Source organism: Saccostrea echinata, unplaced genomic scaffold, assembly GCF_033153115.1.
Source record: "Saccostrea echinata isolate AGI-Se365-2 ecotype Australia unplaced genomic scaffold, CSIRO_AGI_Sech_v1 ptg000062l, whole genome shotgun sequence".
In the NCBI taxonomy this organism is placed as follows: Eukaryota; Metazoa; Mollusca; class Bivalvia; order Ostreida; family Ostreidae; genus Saccostrea; species Saccostrea echinata.
This window is the reverse complement of record NW_026889811.1, coordinates 3,469,117-3,483,530: the sequence shown is the minus strand read 5'-3', so window position 1 is coordinate 3,483,530 and position 14,414 is coordinate 3,469,117. Positions and strand designations below refer to the sequence as shown.

The following is a 14,414-nucleotide window of genomic DNA, read 5'->3' as shown; positions in this document are numbered from 1 at the left end:
CGCTGGTATAATTCTGATTTCTCTAAATATTTTATGTAGGAATTTAAAATTTTGCTTCTAACCTCCTTCTTACAAAGTCAACTAGAACATGTCAGATATAAACCTCCATTGATTTCTTGAATCTATTTTTTGAACCCATTATGATTTTGAAGGCCACGACTTCCTGTGCCTTCATTTCTCCGTGGGTCACAAACAGGACCGACTCTGCCATTCCATCCCACATATCAAGGCCCTGAGGCCGCTTAAGTTTCATACAAGGCGTTAAAATATGGCAGAGGAATTCCCCGGAAATTGAGAACATCGATACTCGATTGTTGTAGTGATCTGCTACGTATATATTCTCCTCAAAATCTGACGTGATTCCATAGGGGAAGCGAAATTGCCCCGAATCTTGTCCATAAGATCCGAATTTGTGAAGAAAGTTTCCATCGGAGTCAAACACATTTACGCAGTGCTTGCCAGAATCACAGACTAGAATCTTATCATTACACGTGACCTCAACATATCGAGGTTCTTCAAAAGACAGGGGCACATCCGGTTCCTGTCCCAAGCCTTTCAAAACTTCGCCGTCTTCATCAAGTATGTAAACAGAGTCAGTGTTGACGTCGCTGACAACTATTCTACCCTTTCTATCGGTTGCTACCCCAGATGGTTTCACCAGCAGGTGGCCGGCGATGTCTTTAATATATTCTCCCTTCGCATCAAATATCGCTAGAGAACCTGGTTTTTGCAAGGATACAACAAAGTTACCATTTGGTAACACAGCGGTTGACCAAGGTTCGGAACCAGGCCCAGTGCTGATTTCATTAACAACACGTCCACTCATGTGAAATAGTGTTACCCTACAGTTTATGATATCTGTTACTATGATAGATCCGGAACTGACATGCGAAAGAGAGGTAGCATTCCGGAACTGTCCTTTTCCGGTTCCTTTTTTGCCAATGATGTTATGGAGACTAATATTGACCCCGTCGGTACCGCTTGCACTGGAGCATGAAGAATAACTCCGTTCTCTCTGAAAACTATGTCTGAAGCCCAGAGAGGGTCCTGATAAATCAAAACAAGTGTACTTAAATTTTATATTTTATCAGATATTGATATTTAAAACGAACAAAGAAGAAACACTAGCTTATACCATTTATTTAAATAAAAATATTTATGTAGTACATATTTAAGCTCTAGATCTAAAAGTGAAATTACACCTTAAGAAATTTCTATTCGACATAATTATATTCTATTCATTTTTCCACAAAAAGGTAATTTTATTGTAATATAGAAAAAGAGACATTGACTTTGATATTTTTTTTTAAAATTTATTTTACCTCGTTTAAATTTCTCACAAAGGGCGGGTGAGTAGCAAACATCTGTAGGACATCTTCTGATAACCCCTTTTCTGAGATTTTCTGGACTTCCGGCTCTGAGAAAGTCAGGACTTCCGGGCAAAAGTTCAGACAGGTCCTCAGAATTTTTTGATATTCTTCGCCCACCTATCATGAACAACATTTTTGCAAACTTTGTTGTATTTGCGTATATTTTCTGCAAAACGGATGCAAACTTTAAGAAAGTCTACAAAAGATTGCTGACATTCTTATTTTTTAATTACATTATGAAAGGAAGTATACGACGATTGTACCAAAGACAGGAAATTGTTGTGTGGTATGCATTATAGCATGCCGGAAATTATCCCACCCTAACAACCTTTCTCAAAATATGGTTACTTCAGAAATATGTTAAGAATTTGTTTTTTTTAATTTAGAATTTTAGTTTATACATGTGTACTTACTAACACATGCCTTTCTTATTTTCATCCTAAATATTTAATAATTGCAAACTGGGGGAGGGGGGGGAGATACATTTTTTGTGGCACTTCTATATTGTAAAGTCGTTCAACATTTTCGTTACAAATAAGGGAACCGTCTTGCTTGGGCCCGTAAAATTCTGGTTACCCGAACAAAGTGATTGTAGACAGGACCCCCTACCCCCGGAATTTTTATTACTTTTTGTTTTATAAATTTTTCTTCTACTACAAATTTACAATGTGTTCAAATGAAAAATCCACAAAAAAGAAAGATTTTTTTTTCTTTTGTTTTATATGTATCTGTATAATAAAACCACGTGACTAATAATATACATGTACTACATGTAGGAAAAGACGTCATATTTAACTTTTTAAGACAATGTTGCTTGAGACTTTGTCTCAGAGAGTCCAGAACATATACCAGGATAGCGTACGAAACTTACAGACAAGATGAATTCTTTGGCTATAGATACTAATCTAGGTCAAATCATAAGTATACTTAAAGTTAAATCCCAAAAATACACAATTTATATACATTGTAGAAAGGTTATTTTCTTAAATCTTATTCTCCAAGTAAGTTCGCTATTTTATTATTTCAAAAAAAAAAAAAAAAAAATACCGAAGCCTTTTAAGACCTCTCAAAAACAATTTGGAATTCGATATATATACATGTATATAAGAATATCAATAATACATGTCGTACCGGTTGGTTTGGGGCTGGATTTGAGTGAGTCGGCCCTGGAAACACTGGACTGCGGAAGACTACAGGTAGCGGAAGCATTTCTCGAGGACAAACAACTCTCGTATCCGCTGTCAGTCTCAGATTGATCTGTATCCATAATAAAAACCACAAAGGTAAATAAAATTGGAAGGGTTAATGATAAATTATATAATGATCATTGTCCCCGCTTTTGCAAAAGCTAGGGGACATTAAATCTCATTCGTCTGTCAGTCTGTCCGTATATCAGTCTGTCACAAAAACTTTAACCTTGGCCATAGCTTTTGAAAGAGAAGAGTTAGGACTTTCATATTTCACATGTATATTACCTGTGACAAGACCTTCCAAATATACTATGGTTTTTGACCCCGTGACCTTGAAGTTTGACCTAATTATCAAAAAAATGTTGACATTACTTTAAATTGGCCATAACTTCTGTTTGGATGAGAAAAGATAGGGCTTTAATATTACACATGTACAATACCGGTGACAAGACCTTTCCAAATATACTATGGTTTTTGACCCCATGACCTTGATCTTGAGTGTTGACCTAATTTTCTAAAAATTTAACATAACATTAAATTGGCCATAACTTTTGAAAGAGAAGAGATACGGCTTTCATATTTCACATGTATATTACCTGTGACTAGACCTTTCCAAATATACTATGATTTTTTACCCTTTGACCTTAAGTTTGACCTACTTTTCAAAAATTTTATCTTTGTTTGAATGAGAAAAGATAGGGCTTCATATTTGACATGTACATTACCAGTGATAAGACCTTTCTAAATATACTATGATTTTGACCTCGTGATCTTGACCTTCAGGTTTGACCTACTTTTCAAAAAGTTTTTCTTTACTTAAAACTTTTGATTGAGAAAAGATAGGGCTTTTTTATTTGACATGTGCATTACCTGTGACAGAATGTTTCCGAATGTGTTATGACATTTGACTCCCTTACCTTGACCTTCAAGTTTGATCTAATTTTCAAACATTTTATCAGTGTTGCTAACTTTTGAAGGAGCGAACATAGGGCATTCAAATTTCACACGTGCATTACCTGTGACAAGCATTTCCAAATGTACTATGATTTTAAACCCCATGACCTTGAAGTTTGACCTAATTGACATTGCTGATAACTTTTGATGTAGAGAAGATATGGCATTTACATTTGATATGTGCATTACCTGTTTCAAGACCTTTCCCATCGTATACTCTGTTTTTTTTTTTATATATATATTTTTCCACATGTGCATTGTGACAAGACCTTTCGGTCTGTATCATGATATTTGACCTCATGATCTTGATGTTTTTGAGAAGCTATAATCTTTGCCATAACTGTTATTGTCCCCCGCTTCCGCAAAAGCGAGGAGACATTAAATCTCATTCGTCTGTCAGTCTGTCCGTCTGTCACAAATACTTTAACCCTGGTCATAACTTTTGAATGAGAAGAGATATGGCGTTCATATTTCACATATGCATTACAAGTGACAAGACTTTTCTAAATATACTATGATTTTTGACCCCGTGACCTTAACCTTTCTAAATGCACTATGGTTTTTGACCCCGTGACCTTGAAGTTTGACCTACTTTTCAAAAATTTAATCGTTGCTTATAACTTTTGATTAAGAAGAGATAGGGCTTTCATATTTGACATGTACATTACCTGTAGAAAGACCTTTCCAAATGTGCTATGATTTTTGACACCTTGACCTTGAAGTTTGACCTACTTTTCAAAAATTTTTACATTACTTTAAATTGGTTATAAAATTTCAATGAGAAAATGTAGGGCTTTCATATTACACAAGTACATTACCTGTTACAAGACCTTTCTAATTGTAGTATGGTTTTTGACCCCGTGACTTTGACCTTTAGTTTAAACTACTTTTCAAAAATTTAACCTGTGGCAAGACCTTTTTAAATATGCTATGATTTTTGACCACTTGACCTTGAAGTTTGACCAAGACAGTTACAATATGCCATAAATAATGGCATCCCGTAATGCAAATACGGTGCAATTTAAGGCGCAAGATGGCGAGAATTTCTCCACTTTTCAGCATTGATCAATCAACTACCTTTCATTGCCTAATTCTAGACATATCCCATTACCAACCTGCTAACCCTTTATAATCGTCTCTACGGACCAATAAACCCGGTTGTTTTGAATTTTCTGCCATCCGACAAAAAATCAAAACAAACGAGTTTATTGGTCTGTAGAGACGATTATAAAGGGTTAGGAGGTGAATAAAATATACAGATTGAATAAAATATACGTCTGGAATTAGAGAGTGAAAGGTAGTTGATTGAACAATGCTGGAAAGTGGAGAAATTCTACCCAACTGTGCGCAGAAAATCTTGCTCCGTAAATTGCACCGTATTTGCTTTACGGGATCCGTAGCGTCATGGTCAAAGACTATATATATAACCCTGAAAGAAAAATTGAGCAAGCTCACATACCCCATGCTCCCCCGAAACTCGACAATGCAACAAGTAATGAATGGCACAGTGCATTTTAAATACACAGTATAATTCAAAAAGGGGCATTACTTGCAAAAAAATTATTACATCAAAACTTCTTGCATATAAGGACATTCAAATCTTTGTATGTTACAAATTTAATTGGGCTGAAGTTTCTAGATAAATGATGGAATCAAAATTTCTTGGTAATATACAAATCTATACATTATGTCTGAAATACCTACAAAGTTTCAGGAAATTCAGTGCAGGAGTTATGCTGACAAACTGTTATTTAAATTCCTCAGTGATTTCGATTTGTTAATGAGTGTAAGTCCATGTCCAACACATGACAATTTACACATTTAAATAATTGATGGAAACAAAATTATGATGTAGTCATATGAATTTGTTTATATGCTGTACTTATGAAATTATTTAAGGCAAAGCACCAATTTGAGAGGGGTGTGTGTGAGAACTATCCAAGATTTTGTGTGTGTGTGTTAAATCATTAATATTTTGATCTCAAAATCAACAGGGGTCTTTTAAGGTCATAAAATATTTCACAAAAAATTTCATTACAAAAGCTGATTCCATTGGATTTCATTATTAACTAGCTGGAAAATTTCTTCAATAATAGGCAAAACTCTTAAGGCAAAAATAATGGAATCGGAATTTCCTAGTATTGCATCTGCACACTGTGTACTAAATAACTGCAAAGTTTGACCAAATTCTGTGCAGCGGTTTAAGAGGAGTTGCGCTGACAAACTGTTCATCTCTATATTCAAGATATGGCCAAAAATCTAAGTTGAAAAGTCCCGAAATTCCCAGAAAAATAAAGGAATCAGAATTTCCTGGTAATATGCACATCTACACACTATTTACTAAATATCTGCAAAGTTTGACCAAATTCTGTGCAGCAGTTTAAGAGGAGTTGCGCTGACAAACTGTTCATCTCTATATTCAAGATATGGCCAAAAATCTAAGTTGTAAAGTGCCGAAATTCCCAGAAAAAATAAAGGAATCAGAATTTCCTGGTAATATGCACATCTACACACTGTGCACTAAATATCTGCAAAGTTTAACCAAATTCTGTGGAGCGGTTTAAGAGGAGTTGCTCTGACAAACTGTTCATCTCTATTTTCAAAATATGGCCAAAAATCTAAGTTGAAAAGTGCCGAACTTCCCAGAAAAATAAATGGAATCGGAATTTCCTGGTAATATGCACATCTACACATTGTGTACTAAATATCTGCAAAGTTTGACGAAAATCTGTGCAGCAGTTTAAGCGAAGTTGCGCTGACAAACTGTTCATCTCTATATTCAAGATATGGCCAAAAATCTAAGTTGTAAAGTGCCGAAATTCCCAGAAAAAATAAAGGAATCAGAATTTCCTGGTAATATGCACATCTACACACTGTGCACTAAATATCTGCAAAGTTTAACCAAATTCTGTGCAGCGGTTTAAGAGGAGTTGCTCTAACAAACTGTTCATCTCTATATTCAAAATATGGCCAAAAATCTAAGTTGAAAAGTGCCGAACTTCCCAGAAAAATAAATGGAATCGGAATTTCCTGGTAATATGCACATCTACACATTGTGTACTAAATATCTGCAAAGTTTGACGAAAATCTGTGCAGCGGTTTAAGCGAAGTTGCGCTGACAAACTGTTCATCTCTATTTTCAAGATATGGCCAAAAATCTAAGTTGAAAAGTGCCGAAATTCCCAGAAAAAATAAAGGAATCGGAATTATCTGGTAATATGCACATCTACACATTGTGTCCTAAATATCTGCAAAGTTTGACGAAATTCTGTGCAGCGGTTTAAGAGGAGTTGCGCTGACAAAAAAAACAGGACTGACGGACTGACTGATTGACACACTGACTGACTGACTGACGGACGGGTCAAAAACATTATACCAACTTGTTGCGTGGGGTATAATAACGCTACAGTTCTGCAGCTATGCAAAGGTCAACTGCAAACCCTCTCAACGGTACATAAGAAAAGAGTTCTGTGACGTCAAACACAGCTGTTTTGACGTAGAACGACATAGTTCCCCCTTAACGTACCTGAGTTGGCATTAGGGTGTAAATAGTTTGTGTCGATTTCAGTCGGTGGGGATAAATCACCAGAATCTTTGACTTTGTCTATCTCTGCTTCCACTGTGAAAACTGGATTGGTCTCAGATATCGATCGAAAACGAGCGGATTTCTCTAGAAACAAAAATATAGATATTTTTATTGATATATTGTTACATCTATTTTTTCCATTTTAGGTCACAGAAGTAATGAGCATTATAAAACAATTCATAGTTCTTTACCAGAATCATTGAGCCTTTTCAACCATAATTGTAATGCATAGTTGGATGAAAGATACATTTTATGAACACCATGCTTTTCCCCATTTCAGGGGAAATGTGTACAAATATGAAAAACCACATAGATGAAGAACGAAACTTGACATCACAAAAACAGGTATCATAACTTGTATTGTTGATCCACATTTGTTTGTCTCATATCCCCAAAGAATAGTCCCTAGTAGAAAACATGAGGGGTGGGATCAGGTACCATGAAGGAGTAAGCATTCTCCGTCTTGAGCCTTTGTCTTGATTGAATATACACAGAGAATTAAGTTTGAAAATCAATGCCTACCAATTTGTATCAAAATAGTCAATTTTCAACTAGTCTTAACGGTTGTATTAAGAAACAATGTATTAAATCGACCATAGAATATACGAAATGTTGATTTTAAACGAAATTGTTGTTATACATGTCTCATCAACTTATTTGTTAGTAACTGAAATAGTTCGTATGCAAAGCATGTTCTTGTGTATCGAATCAGCTGGTAGACATTTACACCATCATAATTTTTTATCAAGATCAGACATATCAAGTTAAAAAATGAATGAAAATGAATATTGCTCATTGAACAAAAAGTCATTGATACATTTAAATGATTGAAGGTCACGTCATTTCAAATAAATTCTACTTTATAAGAATACAAAACAGGTCAGGTAATAAAGAGGCTCAATTATTACCCATGGGAATTTTAACAGATTGTTGAAAGACCTGTTGTCCAAAGATTACATAGATATTGTCATTGAGAAACTCGTGCATCTTTTTAATATCAACCCCAGAGTACTTGTGTGTGGATTTTAACAATGTTTTAGATGATTAATCACTTGATATGATTTGCGAGTTCCATTTTTATTGTCTACGATTTCAAAAAATATGCTCTTTAATTTATCGTGAGGAATAGTTGTATATAGTGTTGAAAAGTCATACAATATTTAACATACGTGAATAATTCATACATGAATATAAACAATAAATTATCTTTATTTATCACATGTTTGCTTCTTTATCCCATGGATATTACTCATTGGATATTTTTTTCATATCCCAATGCTGTGACGTCACAATGGGTTTTGTGTGAAAGTAATGAAGTGAAATTGTGTGGATTCATATATGAAAACAATGTAAATCATTGATACTGATGTATAAAACATGTGATAAAAAGAATCTCGCATGATTTGTTGTTGGATATAATTTTTATCCAACGAGTTGTGTGATTTTTGTGAGTTTTTAAAGCACACACAACACGTTAAATAAAAAACATATCCAACCACAAATCATGGGATATCCTATATTTATAATATCCCCCTTTAATGTATAAAATATTGCTAAAAAATATATAACACACTTACAAACCAAGGAAGCATTTTTTTTATGTTTACATATTAATTAAACATGTTTGTAAACACTGCATCTGGAATTTATTGTTTGATCACATTTGAATCTTCAATTCACAGAAAGGCTTGATTGTCTGTTTTTGAAATAGTTAATGTAATACATTTATCTTTAAAGCTATATATGGCGTATCTGAGCTAAAAAAAAATGATGATACGAGATTGAGTGTAGATATACATGATATAATGTTATTTACGTTCAAATTGAATTTTTTCACCAATTTTGAACTTGAATAACCTCACATTTCTATAATTAAATTGACTTTAAATGTGTCTTTTATTTAAATGTGGAGTCGGCAAATAAATCGGTTATTGTTTTAATTTTTTTTTATATCTTTGAAACTCGGTTGATTTAGATTGTGTAATTTACAGAAAAGTCCTATCTTTATATAAAGTAATAAATCAAATAGAAAGATATTTCTCATTTTGGATATCTGAACTTATCAAAAATACGCCATATATGACATTAAAGTACTAAAACTTTCGGACATACTTAATATAACCCCTACTCCCTTCGGACAGTGATAAATACAAATGTCAATAAAAGCTACTCGACATTTGCTAAATAAATTCTCCCCCCACTGTAATATTGATTCTAAATTAAACTTTTGAATGATATACATGTATATGCTACTCAATTTTCTGTTTCTGAAAGACGCTCTCATTTCTGTTTAAACTTTTTATTAAATTTCTCTTAGCCCTGGATGATTTGTGACATGATTTCTACGGTTAATAGGCCAAAGAAAATGATCCACACACAACGCGGACAACAGCTAAGTTTATCTGGTGACCGAATTTTTTTTTTCATAGATAACACGTTCATGTTTCTTATCTTACTTTTTCAATATTCTCATCTGTTTTTATCAATTCTTGAACGTACAAATAAGTCAAGTATTTATTTATATACGTATGGATTTATTTCGTGACTTTAAATTTTGAAATGTAATCTAAATACATTTCAAGATTAAGCTGATCAAAAAGTGTTTGAACCCGTTTAACCTGCCACACAATTTTGAATTCAATCACAGTATTACAGTTGTAGACGGACTGATTGGAGCATTAAATATTACAATTAAAAATAAATCAACATTTAAATGAATGGATTGTAATCAACATATATCAGCATCATATTTAGGAGAGAAAAAACTCCCGCAACTACTGCAAAATCTAAAATACTTTTGAATCTTAGCTACATTGATTAATTCATCGAAGTTTTCATTAAAAAGAAATACCTGTTAGCTGAAAAAACTTCTGAAATGCATACTTATCTACTGTCTGTAACAATTTTAAATCATACAAACTAAAACGTATTCATACAAAAAATATTGGTAGAAGATTACATGTATTTAACACAAAACAAAAAGAAATACCTGTTAGCTGAAAAAACTTCTGAAATGCATACTTATCTAATGTCTGTAACAATTTTGAATCATACAAATTAAAACGTATTCATACAAAAAAATATTGGTAGAAGATTACATGTATTTAACACAAAACAAAAAGATGTATCCTGCATGTAAATGCCTGTTCCGATATCATTCAAAAATCGGGATAATCTGCCACAACAATCATAACCAATCAGTGATTTACATTCCAGATTTCTAGTAACAGTAATTAACTTCTTTCATTTTTGTTGATTATTCTCAAATATGCTCACTTCTTTTAAAAGGCAAACTCTGCATAGAAGCCAATGCAGATTTTTCAAAGTATAATTTCACTTTTAGTTTCAACTCCATAGACTTCAATTCAATAAAAATAGAACTCGGGAAATTTTCATATCAAGTGACTTGTCATCTACAGAATTACTTTGTTACAAATCATTCTAAATCTAAATAAAAAGTATTCTGAAGGTGATATTGAAATATGCTTGACTTCCCCATTGAAATATATAATATGTAGTCTTTCGAGATCAGGACCTCCAACAATCTGTTGCAAATTTTATGGGCCTTTATTAGCCGATCTGTTTTATATTCTTATAAAGCAATTTTTTTTCAAATTTTTCAATATGTCGAAAACTCTTGCTGTGGCCTTTTATTTGACAACAAAATATATTTTGTTTGATCAATGAACAATAGATATTTTCATTCTTTTGATGACTTGATATTTAAGGAATCACTTTCTAGTTTGTTGGATATTGCAAACTCTGTGATGTCTATTCTTTAGAGTTATTTATATTTCCCACTGTTTTCTCTGTGATAACTCTTTGAAAAATGAAAACATTTTTATTTCACATATAAATTTAGATATAAGGAATCACTGTATAAGGATTCCTTATATCTAAATTTATATGTGAAATAAAAATGTAAATATAAATTTAAAAAGGTGTCTAATAGATATGAAATACACGAGGCATTCCTGTCAATTTCCATAGACCCCGCCCAATGACTCAGACACAATAACATATTAAGCACTTGACCTTTAACTTGGCGAAATTTATAGTCAGTTGTAAATATTAAATATCGAGAAATCAACACACTTAACTTTCAAAGAGTTATCACAGAGGAAACAGTGGGAAATATAAATAACTCTAAAGAATAGACATCACAGAGTTTGCCTTAGCTGTTCCATATTTGGATGTTTTACTCACTTAAGACGTTAATGGCCATCTTACAACTAAATATGACAAACGGGATGTCATCAGCTTTTCGATCATCAACTCCCACTATTTTTGTAGTTATATTCCGCTTTCACCTGGCTACGGTGTTTGTCTCCCAGCTGATTCGGTAAAGCATGTTCCGAGTTCAATCAATTTCTAAACCGAGACATGCTACTGAAAAATAAGTTGATTTTACAGTACTTTCAATGGTCTCGTTTAAAGAGCATTTTGCAAATACGTAATAGTTATGCTCACATTGCAAATACAAGCATTCTTTGGGTCGAATTTTGACTGACATGTTTCATACTCATTGTTAACCATTGTTTTATTGGAATTTTGACTTAGTACGGATAAGTCTGTTTACCTTATCAATATAGAAGGCTCACGGCGGATGTGACCGGTTGACAGGGGATGCTTACTCCTCCTATGCACTTGATCCCACCTCCGGCGTTTTCAGGGGTCCGCGTTTTTGCCCTCACGATTCGTATTGTTTACAGTTATCGTTATATTCAACTTTTTTCATTAAATAAAATCTTTTTCATTAAATGAAATCTTTATCATTAAAAGAAATCTTTTTCATTCAATGAAATCTCTTTCATTAAATAAAATCTTTTTTCATTAAATAAAATCTTTTTAATTAAATGAAATCTTTTTCATTAAATAAAATCTTTTTCATTAAATAAAATCTTTTTCATTAAATGAAATCTTTTTCATTAAATAAAATCTTTTTAATTAAATGAAATCTTTTTTCATTAAATAAAATCTTTTTCATTAATAAAATCTTTTTCATTAAATAAAATCTTTTTCATTAAACGAAATCTTCTTCATTAAATAAAATCTTTTTCATTAGATAAAATCTTTTTAATTAAATGAAATCTTTTGCATTCAATGAAATCCTAAGGGATGACACACAATGAAATTAAAACATCACCTAGATCAATTTCTTCTATGATTTTTTGAAAAAAATATTATCTTTGTTTCGTCTTGTTTTTCTTTCTTTTTCCTCTCCGTTTGTATTTCTGATATATACTAGATCAAAAAATTTAAATAAAAGATTTTTGACAAGATTAAAAAAAAATCAATGTTTAGAATGCCTTATTTTTCAGAAGAGTAGAATACTATAATGATACTGAGTATCTTCACTCATGCAAATGGCCACGTGACCTTGAAGGGTTAGATAAGGCCACACAATGTGTGTATTTACCCTATCTGGGTTCTGCATGCGGTCACATTCTTTTGATGATAGGAACAAAAAAGATTTTCCTTTTCATGTGTTTACTCTAAAGTTTTATTTTATAATATAAGAGAATAACTCTGCTCCTCAAATATTTCCCCCCTCAGAGCAGCACTGCTTCATATTTTAATTCATATTCAGTAAAATCCAAAACTACATGTGCCTTGAATGGATCCAACAGAGGAATCACATCCCCCCTCAACTGTTTAATATTATTTTAAATGACACAATAAACTCCGTAGAAAATGGCTTTCAACATCTCTCCCACCTACCCCACCGCCGAAAAAGTGGACCTTTCCTTTAAAACGAAAACTATATACACGAATAAGTTTTTCAATTTTGGTCGTTTTTCTTTCTTTTTTAGCTCCTATTTTTCTCACTTGTAAGAAAATTTGAAAATTTCTGGATCACCCTTGTATACTCATATGAACCTGTTGTTACTGAACGGTCTGGTGTTTTTTCAAAATCAGAAACCAAGCCAGGAAAAAGACAATGATTACTATACTTACTTGGAAAGTGCTTGTCCATTCCCTTAAATGGTCCTTATTGATTAGGATAATTAAATGACCACCCGTCTATTACATGACTATATTTGCATGCGTTTATTGACGTGTTTTCCTGGTGATAACGAACATGTGCTCTAGTAAGCGAGATCAAGATAGTGAACAAGCCCACCCCTCCTAACTATCATTGTTATAGTTGAGGTTGATAAATGATCGTAAAGATTTGATTTTACTCATCATTCTACCTCACAATAAATTATCCCATAGCAACATGCAATAAACATTGAAATTCAATATGCATAAATATCTCAAAATTTCTAGCATAAACAATTGCATTTTGTTTGTGATATACTATATAAATATTGCATGTAGTTGAGTGTAACATTGAAAATTTTCACCCCAAGAAAACCACTGTCAACCGAGGCGCAGCCGAGGTTGACAATGGTTTTTGAGGGGTGAAAATTTTCAATGTTACACTCAACTAAATGCGATATATATCATATTATACTGAATGTTTTATACAAATACATATTACAGTGAACCTTGCCCGCATAAATTCTGCACAGTCAATATTTTTTGGAATACCACACGTCGTCAAGCAATGTTAACTGTTGCTACGCTGGAGGGCGTGGCTAGCTCCATTATTCAGCGGGTAATAGTGTTTTTTAACAAATGTTTCTCGACGAATCAGATTCAACTAATTTCCATAAAAGTATTTTATATTTATATATATATATATATATATATATATATATATATATATATATATATATATATATATATATATATATATATATATATATATATATATATATATACAAACATGCTTTTCAACCTTTAAAGCAGCATTTTGTTTTTTGAAAACCCTGTGGTCCTTGAAATGACCTTATTTGCAAGGACAACCTATAGTTTGGTCGACTGAAATGTTTCACACCAATTGTTAGACCAGTGTTTGACTAGGGCCGTGGGGGGTGTGACTGGTCGACAACGGATGTTCTTTCATTTTCAGCACCCGATCCCATCACTGGGATCCCAGGGGTCCATATTTTTGAAATGTTTCCCATTTCTATAGGATCTGAGTATGATAACTGTTTATTATCTACACCCTTTTCATCTTTATGAAAATATAGGGCATATTTTTCATCAAGCAGTCATGGACCCTACTTCATGCTCATTATAAATGTTGGTGTTAGTCTTCACTCCAGATTATATTAGTGTCATATCCACCAAAGACCAATGTAATCAGACAATGGAAGTTGTAAACGAGTTCAGGATTTAATTTTGAAATCGTTTACTGGAGTAAAGTTTATCGCTATAGAGTATTCTTGCCCATGACCTAAACGTGCGTCAGAATGCATGTGG

General features: G+C 32.9%; 1 protein-coding gene across 1 annotated transcript; it reads right to left on the bottom strand.

The window, feature by feature from the left end:
• Window positions 1–49: 49 nt before the first annotated feature.
• LOC133175298 (tripartite motif-containing protein 3-like) lies at window positions 50–13,091 on the bottom strand. The gene is made up of 5 exons (XM_061310394.1): window positions 13,059–13,091; window positions 7,041–7,184; window positions 2,502–2,627; window positions 1,323–1,487; window positions 50–1,047 (listed from the first exon to the last, which is right to left on the bottom strand). The coding sequence occupies exons 1-5, from the start codon at window positions 13,075–13,077 to the stop codon at window positions 92–94; spliced, it is 1,410 nt and encodes a 469-aa protein (XP_061166378.1). The 5' UTR covers window positions 13,078–13,091; the 3' UTR covers window positions 50–91.
• Window positions 13,092–14,414: the final 1,323 nt, after the last annotated feature.

Coding starts and splice junctions, on each gene's coding strand:
- LOC133175298 (XM_061310394.1), bottom strand. Junction 1,488..2,501: donor ATCCAGCCCCAAACCAACCG/GTACGACATGTA, acceptor TGTTCATGATAG/GTGGGCGAAGAATATCAAAA. Junction 1,048..1,322: donor TTGTGAGAAATTTAAACGAG/GTAAAATAAATT, acceptor TTGATTTATCAG/GACCCTCTCTGGGCTTCAGA.